This window comes from Rhea americana, unplaced genomic scaffold (genome assembly GCF_003343005.1).
Source record: "Rhea americana isolate MKP2758 unplaced genomic scaffold, rheAme1 scaffold_204, whole genome shotgun sequence".
NCBI classification, from domain to species: Eukaryota; Metazoa; Chordata; class Aves; order Rheiformes; family Rheidae; genus Rhea; species Rhea americana.
In genome coordinates, this window is record NW_028186195.1 from 1,398,676 (window position 1) to 1,411,083 (window position 12,408).

At 61.2% G+C, this 12,408-nt stretch overlaps 1 protein-coding gene across 1 annotated transcript in view; it reads right to left on the reverse strand.

Moving 5' to 3' along the window:
- Positions 1-528: 528 nt before the first annotated feature.
- Positions 529-12,408, reverse strand: part of GFRA2 (GDNF family receptor alpha 2) — a 24,784-nt gene continuing 12,904 nt past the window's right edge. Inside the window, exons 4-9 of the mRNA XM_085304201.1 lie at positions 11,762-12,110; positions 3,765-3,874; positions 3,536-3,676; positions 3,160-3,335; positions 2,122-2,175; positions 529-2,039 (exon numbers count right to left, since the gene is read on the reverse strand). Coding sequence (XP_085160327.1) covers positions 1,911-2,039; positions 2,122-2,175; positions 3,160-3,335; positions 3,536-3,676; positions 3,765-3,874; positions 11,762-12,110 — 959 coding nt within the window. The 3' untranslated portion in view covers positions 529-1,910. The remainder of the gene's footprint in view (positions 2,040-2,121; positions 2,176-3,159; positions 3,336-3,535; positions 3,677-3,764; positions 3,875-11,761; positions 12,111-12,408) is intronic.

Sequence of the window (12,408 nt, forward strand, 5' to 3'; positions counted from 1 at the left end):
AGCCCTTGACACCATCCCTCCCCCAGGGCGAGCTTCCGCAGAGGAGGTTTCCCAGCGCTGATGAAACGGCGCTTTCAGCCGCGTCCCCGTCCCCGGGGGCACGCAGGCAGGGCCGGGGTCGCTCTGCCTGCGCCGCGGCCCCCGGGGGGGTCCCGGGGCAGAGCCTCGCCGCACGCCATCCCCGTGCACCGAGGAAAACGCGGGAAACCCAGACCCTGCTGCAACCCCCCCCCCCCGGGGGCTCCTGCGGGGCCGAGGGCGCGTAAGCCCCAGGACCTTCCTCTCCAGCCCAGGCTCCTCTCCGATCAGCAGGGGAGGGAGCAGACGGGAAGAGGCGCTCGCACCGGGCAGAGCGCGGGACACGGGCTGCGGGGGGCTCACGGGRCGCCCGGGCCCTTCCCGGCCGCGTTGGCACGCGGGGGCTGGCGGCGAGCGGCCGGCCCGGCGCGCTGCTCCCGGCGCGGGCAGCAAAGCGGACGAAGAACCGTCTCCGTTCGACTCAAGAAACCATTCAAGTAAAACTTGATATTTTGTGTGACCCACATTTTAATGTTGCGTTTTGTTTTCAAGCACTTTCAGGTGGCTGGCGGGGGGTGGGGGGGGAGAAAAAAATAAAGCTAAGAAAAGGGGATGGAATTTTAAAAAACAAAGTGATTTCACCTTAAAAAAAAGCCCAGCCCTGCTGCACGGAAGCGTGTCAGCTCCTTCGAGACGTTTGCTTGCTCGCTTGTCTCCCAGCGCCAGCAAGTCGGGCAGCAGCTCCGCAGGCTCTGGAGCCTGCCCCAGACCCGCGCGCTCCGGCCGCGGCGCCGGACCCCCCCGCGCCCCTCCCGGCCCCCCGCACCCGGCCGGGCTTCGGGCACGTGCGGCTCAGCCTGCGCCCCGGCCCCGCGGCACGCGCCCGGTTTGCTCCTTTGCGGTGTTTTTTGCTTGTTTTGTTTTTTTTTCCTTTTGTTCTTGGTTTATTTTTTTCCATTATAGACATTGTTAAAAAAAATAAACTTTACAATAATACAGTTTTAGTTGTTGATGGCATCTGATCTTTTCTTTTTTTTAAAAAAAAAGGCAAAAAGAAAAGCCACACTGTATATGTATATGRTTATGTATATACATACATATATGTAAGTATAGATGAATGCTATATACATACACTATATATGTATGTATAAGAGAAAGGAAACTGGGAGCAGAGGTAACACAGAGGTTTCCAASCACAGACGGCCTCTTTCGTTCGACCCAAATTCAACAGGACGAAGGGGGAAAAACAACCCTCCCGCTCCGTATGAGAACATGAGCACAACCCTACGACGTTTGAACACTAGTTTCTTTTCTCTTTGATTTTAAAATCRTTGCCAACCACAGGAAAGAAAAGAAAAAAAAAAAGATAATAATAATACTGATGTGAACAGCGAAGGGGAGCGGCCGGGCTCTGGGCTCCGGGCTCCGTCCCGCGGCGCCGGCGAGCGGCACGCCGGCGGCGACGCGGGGCCGTCTCCGTCGTGGAGCTCGGCTCGAGGCCACGTGTATTTTTTTTTTTTGCTCCCCCCCAGCTCCGTTCACGGCTTCGGATCCCCTTCGAGTGCTGTCGGCACGGTGCGCGGGTTTTGTCCTGCGCCTGCTTTAGAAAAGACACCCAGTGCACCTTAAAAAGAAAAAAAAAAGAAGGACGGAAGAAGGAAAAAAAAAATCCCAAAGTTTCCCAGCGTCACGAGGGTCCTTCCGCCGCCCGGCCCGCGCGGGGCCGGCGGCGCCGTCTCGCTCGAGCGTTGCAGCCCYGAACACGAGCTGTCCCTTCGCCTGCCGTTCCCGGAAAAGCAGAAACCCCCGGCGGAAACGGGCCGAGAGCTCCGGCGCGTCCGTCCCGTSCCGTSCCGTGCCGTCCCGTCCCGCCGGCGGAGCTCCTCGCCCCTCTACAGCGCCAGCCTCGCCAGCAGCAGCGGGGCGGCCGGCAGGATCCAGCCCGGCGCGTGCCGCCCGCCGCCCGCCTTGGGGTCCGCGAAGCTCCTCTGGTCGGGCACGAGGTCCGTGGTCAGCTGGGTCTGCGGCGGGGAGCGGCGCGTCAGCCCCGCGGCGAGGCGGCTCTCGCCCCCCCCCCGCGCCCGGCCCCCCGCCCGCACTCACCTCGGGGTAGCACAGGCTCGGCTCTTTGGACTTGTTGAGCTTGGGGCTGTGCTCCTAGGGAGGGAGAGCGCGAGGAAGGCTCGGGGCGGGCTGCGGGCGCACCCCGAGGCTCCAGCAGCGTTCAGCGCCGCGTTCCCACCCGCTCGGCGCCCAGCGGCCCCCCCAGYACCCCCCCCGGGACCCTGGTTTGCCACAACGCTGTTGAGACGTTAAGTCTTTCCGCGTGCTTTTGAGACCCCGAGAGCTGTCGGAAGAGCTCGGTGGACGGGGAGGGGAAGGGAGGCGGGCTTGCCCCGGCCCCCCGCGCTGCTCCGGGTCTTTGCCRGGCTCCTGCCGGAAGCGGGAATCACGCCGCACCACTTCAGTGAAATCCACACCGCCCCCGGTTCGCTGCCCTGCCGCGCTCCCTGCTGCAAACACCCCCGAGCGGGGGTTATATCGCAGCGACACCTCGGGCCGCGACGCCCCGGGGCCGGCACAGTGCCAGCTCCCAGCGGGAGCTTCCTCCGGGCAGCAAAGGGCGAAGCGCCTGGCGCTGCCGCCCCGGCGTAGCGCGAGAAAGCATGCATTTTCCAGGATTCCCCAAACTCCAACGGAGAGTTCAAGGGACGGGGGACGTGGGGGGAGGAAGCGCTTTCCCGCGGCGCAGCGCCCGGCGGGGTCCCTGGCCCGGGGTTCCTCTTCCCGCCGCGGCGAGCGGGGGCTCCCGCRCCCCGGCCCCGGCACGCCGCAGCGCCGGCGTGCGGTGGAGCTGCTGATYATCTCGCGGAGCGGTAACTAGAAAACAGAAGTGGTAATTACTCGAGCGTGCTGGATCTAATTAGAGGCTGCCCCAGGGTGGCATCGGTGCCTGCCCGCACGCTGCGTGGTCCTCGGGGCGGGGAGGACGCGCCTCCGGGGCAGGGGCCGGATCCGCGCGGCTCTGAAAGCCTCTGGGTGCTGCGAGCCTCGAGCCGCGGCCGGAGAGGCTGCGAAGCCAACAGCCGCCTTTGCTGCCGCGGGGAGCCTGCGCCCGCGGCGCCCGCGCGGGGGCCCTACCTGGGTGGAGGTGCAGGTGGAGATGACGCTCGTGTCGTACATGGTGTTGCTGTCGTTGATGTCGTCGGGCAGGGCCGGGCTTTTCTCCGTCTTGGGCGGCACGGTGACGGCGGGCGAGGGGTTCTTGACGGAGGGGTTCACGTCCGTGCCGTTGCCGAAGGCCTGGATGGCGTTTCCTGGCGGGGCAGGAGGAAACGCTTTGGGGCTCGCCGCCRCGCCAGGACCGCCGCCGGAGCGGGCGGGCCGGGGGGCAAGGCGTCCCCCAACTCCCCTTGCCCCTCGGTGCAAAGCAGAAGCAAGAGCAGAGCGGCGGCCTCTCTGCGCCGACCCCCGCCCTGCCAGCAGCCCCGGACGGGGCGGCCGGCGGGAGCCTTACGGAGGCAGGGGTTTTCCGTGAAGTCTCGCAGGAACTTCTCGCACTCCTCCTCCAGGTTGCCGCTGCCCTTGCAGGAGCACCAGGGCGAGACGGTGACGCCGGCGGTGCTGGCGTCCACGTAGTTGGGCGTCACGTCGAAGCCTGCGCCGGGGGAGAGGRGAGGTGGCGGGGTGAGGCGGCAGCGGTGGCGGCACCGGCGGCCCGGCCCCGCGGCACCGGCGGCACTCACCGATGAGCCCGGCGTAGGAGCCCAGGCACGCCTGGAAGTTGTCCCCGGGGCAGCTGCTGGGCGCCTGCGGCGACGCTTGGCAGTTGGCGTGGAAATCGGCCAGCCGCGACCTGGGGCGAGACACGAGGGCAAGAGGGGTCGAGCCGCGGCGGCGGGCGCGGGGGTCTGCCTCCGTGCCCGCGCCGGAGAGCCTCAGGGAGAGGAGGGGAGCACAGAAGGGATTGGAAGGGCGTGGGCGGACGGGCCGGTGGACCAGGCAGACGGACGGACGGGTGTCTGCTTTCCCCGCGGACCCAGTCGTGGCCCAGGCTCCGTCTCGATCACGTGGAGGAACGGCCACGGTGCGGCCAAGCTGCTGACGCGGGAGATGAGGCCCAGCACTTCGCCACGCAAAATCTCCCAGGCTCTTTTTTCACACTTCATATAGGGGGGGAAAAAAAACCCATACTTCATTTTCTTTAGCTTCCTTTTCCTTTCTGGTTAATTAAATGTCATTTTTGTCCAACCAATGATTGAATCATACAACAGTACCTGCCTAAAGCCATAAGAATTGATGAAAATAAAGGGTAGGAATTATGTTATTTTTTAAATAGCAATGATTTGTTTTCAGAAGGTTTTGATCAAGCCGGACGGGGGACCAAACGAAGCAGTGATTGAGCGGAGTGGCAGGGACCTGCAGTAATACCTTACGTGCACCCAGGACTTTTCATCACGAGGGATTTTGAGTGCAYGGAAGAAAAGGGTCGGGGGGGAGGGAAGGCACCGGGTCCGTGGGGAAGGCAACGCGCGGGCGCAGGCAGCAGCCCCTTCCCCGGAGACCTTCGCCGGCGCCAGCCGCCGCTCTCCCGCCTGCCCCGGCTGCCTGACCCACTTCCAGCCTCCCAGCGCACCGCGGGTTTCCAGGGCAAGGTCGGCCGCTTCTCCTGGGCCGCCCGAGCGCTCGGGGCGGGGGGGGGGCGGCGGGACCAACAGCAGCAGCGCAGCTGGCTAAGGAGCAGCCCCGCTCGGCTCGGCTCGGCACGGCACGGCACGGAGCACGGCCTTGGGGAAAGCCTTGAATTCAGGAAAAGAAAGGGGGGCTTTTTGCAGCCAGCTCCGGTGCCGGGGACCCGTCGGCCAGGCTCGTCCCCGCTCGCGGCGGCGCGTCCACGTCCGACCGGGCAGGGGGGGCAGGAGCGAACGGCAGAGACAGCCGAGGAGAGACGGATTTTTTTTTTTGCACGTTACTCACCAATTCCCCGGCTGCTGCCTGCCGGTTCGCACCTCGGCGCGCCTGGCAGACGGCCGCGCGGCAGGCGGCGAGGGGGGAGCGCGCTGGCCCTGCCGCGCTGACAGCCGCGCTTTGCCGGGGAGGCAACGGCAGGGTTTTCAGGAGGGGGGAAAAAAAAATAAAAGAAAAATCCTTTTTTCTCCCTGCGGAAAGCGTGAGACTAGGAGCAAACTCTTCCGCCAGCAAATGAAACCTAGCCAGCCCTTGAGGAGGAAGGAGGTAAACACCGCTCCCCGCTCCCCTCGCCCCGCGCCTTGCAGGCAGCTGCCGCATCCTCCCTGCTACCTTCAGCTCTGCTGTTTCAGCGCCAGCTAAAACGTTTTACCCGGCTCCTCTTCCCCTCGCCTCGTCACCCTTCCCAGCCCGCGCGTCCCGGCTCCTCGTGCCGGCGGACGAGCCGTAACTCCGCTCCGTCCCCGTCGCGGGCAGGCGATCGCGCTCCCCCCCCTCCCCCCCGGCTCCGCGGGAGACAAATAAACTTTCCGACAGCATTTCCCTCTCCCCAAATTAGAGGCGAAGGCACGTCAAGTCTCTTAAAGAGCAGCGGCAAGTTCATCACGGAGTGCCATGCAAATTTGTCACGCGGCTCCCCGGGGCCCTGCTCCTGGCTTGTAGCATCCTCTAAGGCAAATGTTATTCTTTTCATAATACATGACAAGCCAGCTGGTAATCTTTCCAGAATATCCAAGCCAGATGTCACTCTTTCCGTTGTATACAACGAGCTCGCCGTCACTGCATGAGACTCTCGCTGCCAGGAATAAACCTTGCTGGAGCGGTCCCACCGCTTCTCAGATTTCTGCTTTTAAGCGCCCGGGCGAAAAGGAGACGGAGCCAAGTCCGTCTTAGCGGAAGCGGGCACCGGCGGTGCCAAGCGGCTGGCTCGCCGCTCCCGGCGGCGGGCCCGGGCCCGACCTCGGAGCCGTGCGGGGACGGCCGGGAAGCGGCGCGGGAGCCGCAGCGCCCCGCTGCCCCGCATTTTCCTGAAAGGCCTCCAAGGAAAAAAAAAAGGAAAAAAAAAAAAAGGAGTAAAAAGGGATTAACGAAAATATATCCCGTCCTGAGCCCAGCCAAGTGCTGGATTTCAAAGTCAGGGCTTTCCGAGCAGTTTCCCTCCGAGGAGTTCGCGCAGAAGCGCCGCTTTCCGCACCAGCCGCCAGGACGGGGCTTTCCAGCCCCTCCGCACGCTCCTTGCAGCTTGCCGGCGCCGGCCAGGCGCCCTCGCTGTGACACTACCTACACAACAGAGGATTTGGGATTGTTTCCTTGCTCGATGGTTTGTTGCTGTTTTTAAGGCGAGAATTCCCCGGAACAGATGCAAGGTGCCTAATTGGGTGCTAATTGCTCCCATCACCGGGCGCGACACAAAGCCCAAGCCCCAGCGCTGCTAATAACTCACTACCCATCAAAGCAAACGGTATCAGGCTCTTGAATATTTCATGCAGAAAATGTCCAAGATGCGGAGATTACTCAAGACGTGTATTTTCACAGGCAATTTACAGGGACYAAGGAAAAATGGCTTTAATAGACACAAGCGTCGAGAGGCGGCYGGGAAGCGCGCCTCCCGCTCCCGCAGCGCCGTACGTGTTCAAGGAGCCGCGACAACAYGCGAAACTCAGCACGAGATGAAAAACCCACAGCTCTGCGGGGCCCGCGGGGCGTCCTCCCCCCCCACTCGCTCTGCCCGCCTCGCAGTGCCGCGCGAGCGTTTGCAAAGCCGCGCGATGCCGAGATTAAGGAAAAACATAAATCAGCTTTAAAYAAGGAGAGCAGCGGCGGCCGGGCAAGCCAAAGCAGCAGCTCCCGGGGAGCACCCCCAGCCAGCAAATTTGTTTGAGAATTCAGTGGGGAGAAGACAGGCCCGAAGGCCGGCTGGGGGCTGCTTTCTGCGGAGCGGGAGGAAGAAGCGGGGTTTGCGGGGACGGAGCCCGTCGGCGTCGCAGCCTCGGGACGGCGATCAGCCGGATGAACGAGGGGGAGAGCGGAGCCAAGTCCGCGTCCCTGGATAACCCTCTCCCGAAGCTGGTAGATGTTCCACAGGAAAAACGGTCTCTGGAAAGATTTGTTTTATCCAAGCTAAGCTATTGGCCACGTTTGGAGACTGGAGCTGACTGTTCTGGTACGAACTAGCAGGACTTCATTTCTGCTCCTGGCAAAAGTCGTGTCTCAGCTGTAGCCGCCGAGGGTCAGAACCGGTGAGCGGATGCTCCCGTAAACCACCCTTCTTCCCCCAAACTGCCCTCGCCCAGGAACACGGGGACCGAAGAGACAAAAGGAGCGACACAAAGGAGAAACCCCAAATTAGGTATTAAGAGCAGCAAGAGAAAGAAAAATGAGGACAAATAACAGACCAACTGCTAAGTTAGGAGCCGTTAATTGGGAAGTTTAGTTATCCATATGTATTTTTAGGRCGTTGCATTTTGATTCACCATGGATAAGAGCGGTTGAAAGATTTTCTTATCCTCTCCTTTCTGCTCAAACCCTATTATTACGGGGAAGGGAAGGGAAGAATTAAACGCACGCATCATTTGATTTTAATTGAAGGACTGTTCTATTTCATTGAACTGCTAACTAAGCCGAACAGGAGATTGTGTTTACATAAGCAAACCCTGAGTCCGTATAGACTTGCTGTCACATTAAGTCAATACTTATGAAGGCTCTCTATTTAATTATTCAGTGCGAATTGACTTATTATTGTGTTAAGAGCGCGGTTAGCCTCGAGCAAGGGAGCCCAGCGGCCAGCGGCCCGGGGTGGCCGGCGGCCCGCGCGCCCTCCCCTCCCCTTCCTTGGGGAGCAAAAGCCACCGGAGCTTGGAGATTTGCAAGTTTGGGGCTGATCCAGCGGATTCCCCGGGCCGGTTATCACGGCATCGCTTTCCCTGCCTGCAGAGCCGCCTCAAAATCCAGGGGCATTTTTTTTCTCCCTCCTCCTCCTTCCTCTTCCCAGACAAATGCGCGGACAACTGAGCTGCTCCTCCGAGCCGCTCTCATTACGGGGCGTAATGAGAAAGTTGAGCTGCCGCTCTGCCGTTTATCAAGGCAACATCCATTATAAATGGCGTTTTGTCTGCGCTCAGAGGGTGCRGAGGCAAGGACGTGGGTTAAGGCGAAACAGGGGCTTTGCTCCCACGTTTTGCATTCAGTCGCTAGCRAGCCGGGCGGGATCTGCTCCTGGCCTCGTGCACGCCTCCGGGCCCGGCTCCCCGTCCCAGCGCCAAGCGTTGCGGGCCAAGGCCATCGCTCCGCGCCAGGCCCCTCCTGGGGTTTCGGATGATGAAGCAAAGTTTCTCCTCCCCAGCGTATTTCTCGTGGTTTTGCTTCCCATCTGCAGGGTATGCGCTAGCCAGAAAAGCCCATTGCCAGCCCGCCGTCCGCTCCCRGGAAAGGGACCTCACGGATGCACGCGGAGATGCAGGGCACCGCAGGGGCCCAGAGAGGAGCTGGGCAAGAACTGGGGCCCCCAGCCACAAATACTGCTTGAAATACATGGAAAAGAGAGGAAAAACCACAAGAAAATGAAATATTGCCTTGCCTTTGGGTGCTGAGGAACAGCAGCCAGTGGAGGCTGGGAAATTCTTCAGCACCAGCATCAGTGAAGCATATAAGAGCAGATTATTTGTGTTCCTGACTTGCTGATGCAAGATGAAAAATACAGCGAACTGCAGCTGCTGAAATCAGCTCTTTTCTCCCCTTTCCTTCCTTTYCCCCTTAGCTGAGGTTAGTGTTTTGCAAAAGGTTTTTATATTCTGGGAGCTAAAACCTGTCCGTTGCAATCAGACACAAAGCTCAGAGAGTTTGTCAGAGTCTTCTGTTGCGCCGGGAAAAGCTTCCCAGCACGAAAAGCTTCACAAATTGCACCGATCTGTGTCTGATTGCTGCCTGTTCTCACGGCTGGGAGTTTGGTGAAAGGGTCAGGGCTGGGGACAGCGAGTCTCCTGGGGGTTTTTTAAAGGCCTCAGAAACAAGGAGGAAGAGCAGGAAGATTTGGAGCTACCAAGAGAGTTACCTTTTCTCCATCCAGCTCTCCACTCCCCAAATCTTCTGTCCAAGCGGTGTCAAAGTAATGCATTAAATAAGAGAAAAAAAAGGCAATATGATCTTGCATTGCACAGCGTCTCCTTAGGGAATAGGCTGAGACCATTTAACTTTCTTCTTCTATAGCCTGCATGGGATTTCAGTGCAGGGAGCTGGTGCCAAGAGACTAAAGAAACCGTGGCATGGGGGACATCGCCCGTGAGCTAAAACACCTCTATCCAAAGCACTCAGAAAATAGCTATCTGCAGAACTGCTTTCAGCTGTAATGGAAAACTGATGGCTTTTATCTCCCCAACTTTATGACTATTGATGGGGCAGCGGCTGATGTTTGACGGCCGCTTAATAGCCAGCCCTGTGCAGCCGGAGAGCGGCGGCAGAAAGCAATGAAACCTCCYGAACGGTTGTTTTGCTTGCTGGACCTCGGTGGCAAATTTTCAGCCAAGAAAAAGCAAATATATAAATTAATACCCCCCCCAACTCCTCTGCCTCTTTCCATTTGGGAGTGGGAGCGAAGCAAGCAGAGAAACAGAAAAGCAAGCAAGCTCCGTGCGGGACCGACCCTGCACGAGTGAGCGCAGGGTCATTTCTGCCCGGTGTCCGCCCGAGCACCTCCTGCCCTGCCCAGCTCCCCGCCTGCCGGGCGCACGGGGCAGGGAGCATCCTCCGGCTCCGCRGCACCCTTTCGGCTGGGGCCGTACCTGGGCTGCAGCCGAAACCTGCCCCCGGCAGCCTCTCCCGGTGCCTTTCGTCAGGCGTCCAGCCACAAGGCTTAATTAGGCTCCCAGCCCGGTGCGGGAGCGTTATCTCCTCTCCCGTCACCGCTCAGCTGGCTGATCTGCTTCCGAGCGCGATCGGCCTYGCCAGTCCCAGGCGCCGATAAGGGAGACGAGCATCAGCCCGCGCCGCCGGCCTGATCGGCACGGGCACCGCGCGGGAATCCCCTGCGGGGGAGTATAGGGGAATAGACTCCTATAATATACAGTATATTCCTGTAATTCCTAAAGGCGAATCCCCCGATTTATACCCCTTCCCAGCACCCAGAGCCAGGTTGCAACCCCAGCGGTGGCTTTCTGCCCGGTCTTAGTTACATGTAAACGCGCGGGGCCGTGGAGCCCACGGGAGAGGCCACGGCAGAGYGCCGCGCGGCCAAGGGGACGCCGTGCACGTGGCCACCGGCTCCGCAGCACAGCTCCCATCTTTGCCCCAGGCTGAGCCCACGCGAAGCGCGTGACACCTCGAAGCCCCCCGAGCAAGCGCGGAYGGAGGTAGCCGGCGCCCGGCTTTGCTCCTGCTGCCGCGCGGAGCTTGCCTGGGTGTCGCAGCCTCGCAGGGCGCTGCGGTACCCCACGGCAGCGCCGCGGCGCCGGGGCTTGGCCGGGTGCAGAGGATCCGTCGTTTCCAGGGAACGACGCGTGCAGATGGGAGACTCCTGCCGGCAGAGCCGGCGGGAAGGACGGAGCAGCGCGAGCAGGGCAGCGATAAAGCGCGCAGCTGCGTGCACAGCAAACTCGGTGCGCACGCACAGGCTCGCTGCTGGCAGCCTCTGCCAGGGCGGCTGCCGTCCCCAGCGCCGGGGAGGAGGAAGCCAGACCCTCCCTGGCACGCCTCGGCAGAAGAAACAATCTTCCAGGCTTTTTTTTTTTTTGGGGGTGCTGGGCACCGCTTTTAAACACTTCCACAGCCGCAGACACCCCGCGGCATTGCCGTCCCCGGGCTGCTGCCGGGAAGCGCATTTCAAACGCGGAGCAACCGGGCGAGCACACGTGCCCCGCGCCGAGGCGGAGGCTGCCGCTGCCCACCCTCCTGCCGCTCCACCTCCGTCAGGCTAAATTTCATTTCATGCTGGAATAGGCTTATAATTAATGCTCCGCGGCCTCTCAACACGCGGTTAGCGCGGGTTAGTCCCCTCCGCGAGCTGGATGCAGCCCCAGCGGTTCGCGCGCGAGCCAGCGTCGGGCCCGCTGACGGAGAGGTGCTGCCATTAATTTGGCTGCAACTCAGCGCAGCCCTGATATCTTTTATTCATAGACATTGCCTTATTGTATTACTTTTTGATAAAAAGCCACATTCCCACGTTGCAAACACACTCACTCGCAGCGRGCGGAGGACCTGGAGCTGTTATTTATTTATTTCGCCACCAGACCCTGAGAACCTCCATCACCTTGACGGCAAAGGGACCCTCCTCCTCGTGGGAAACATATTCTTTATGAGGCTGATTCAGCCCCCGGAGGGTGACAGGGTTTTATTTTTTCTGCTATGTGAATAATGAGTTTCATAACGGAGCAAAAACTTGATCTCCCTTGACTTAGCTCCGCCACAGGGAAAACACTGATTTCGCCAGCGAGGAAGCTTCGGCTGGGGATGCTGAGCGYGTGCCGCGGGATTTCGCTGCTGCGGGGCCTTCGGCGCATTGGTTCCCCCGTGGCTCGGCGAGACCGAGCCCGTTCCCAGGTGGGAACGGAGACGGCGTCGCTCCGCCGGGAACCCTGCTCCCGCTTTGGCGGAAAGGCGGCTTCCTCCGGGCGGGAAGCCGTGTCGGCAGGCGTCGTTCCCTTGCGGCCTCGGACGCGCGCTCAGCCGCCCCAGCCCTTGGGAATCACGCGCAAGCCTGGGAAAATCCACGGCCGCAGCATTTCCCGCCTCGCGGTTCGCGAGGCGAAGGCGTGCAGCGAGCCCGGCCCCGCGCAGCCCTTACCGGCAGAGGTGGTCCGTCCGGCACACGCTCCGCAGGTCCAGGCAGTTGGGTTTCTCCTTGTCCTCGTAGGAGCAGGAGGGGACGATGGTCTGGCGCCGGCGCTCGGCGCAGGCCTGGTCCTTGCAGGAGCAGAAGAGCAGGCGGTAGGTGTACTCGCTGGGCACGCGGTCGAAGAACTGCCGCAGCGCCTTGTGGCACTTGCGCCGGCTGCAGTGCTCGGCCGCCGAGATCTCCTTGCTGCAGGTGGAGATGTAGCCGGAGCGCAGCCGCTTGCAGTTGTCGTTCAGGTTGCAGGCTTTGGCCGCGTCGAGGCAGTGGTTGCTTTTGGAATTGGCGGTGGGGTCCATTCCTGCCCGGGGAGCAAGCGGGAGAGGGGGTGAGCACGGGGGGGGGGAGCAGCAGGCAACGGGGGGCCGTTAATTTATGCCGTGAATTCCCAATATATTTCCTAGTGGATTTTTCAAGGAATAATTATTAATTATCCAGCCCGCTGCAAAGCGGAATAACATGCTGTGCTGCAGGGGCGGCCGCATCGCCTCCCGGGGCGCCCCACCGACCCGCTCGCCGCCGAGCATCCCGGGCTGCTCCCACACCGGGAGCCGGCCCCATCCCGCGCCGCGCCGGGAATCCCGGCCGCCAGCGAGCGC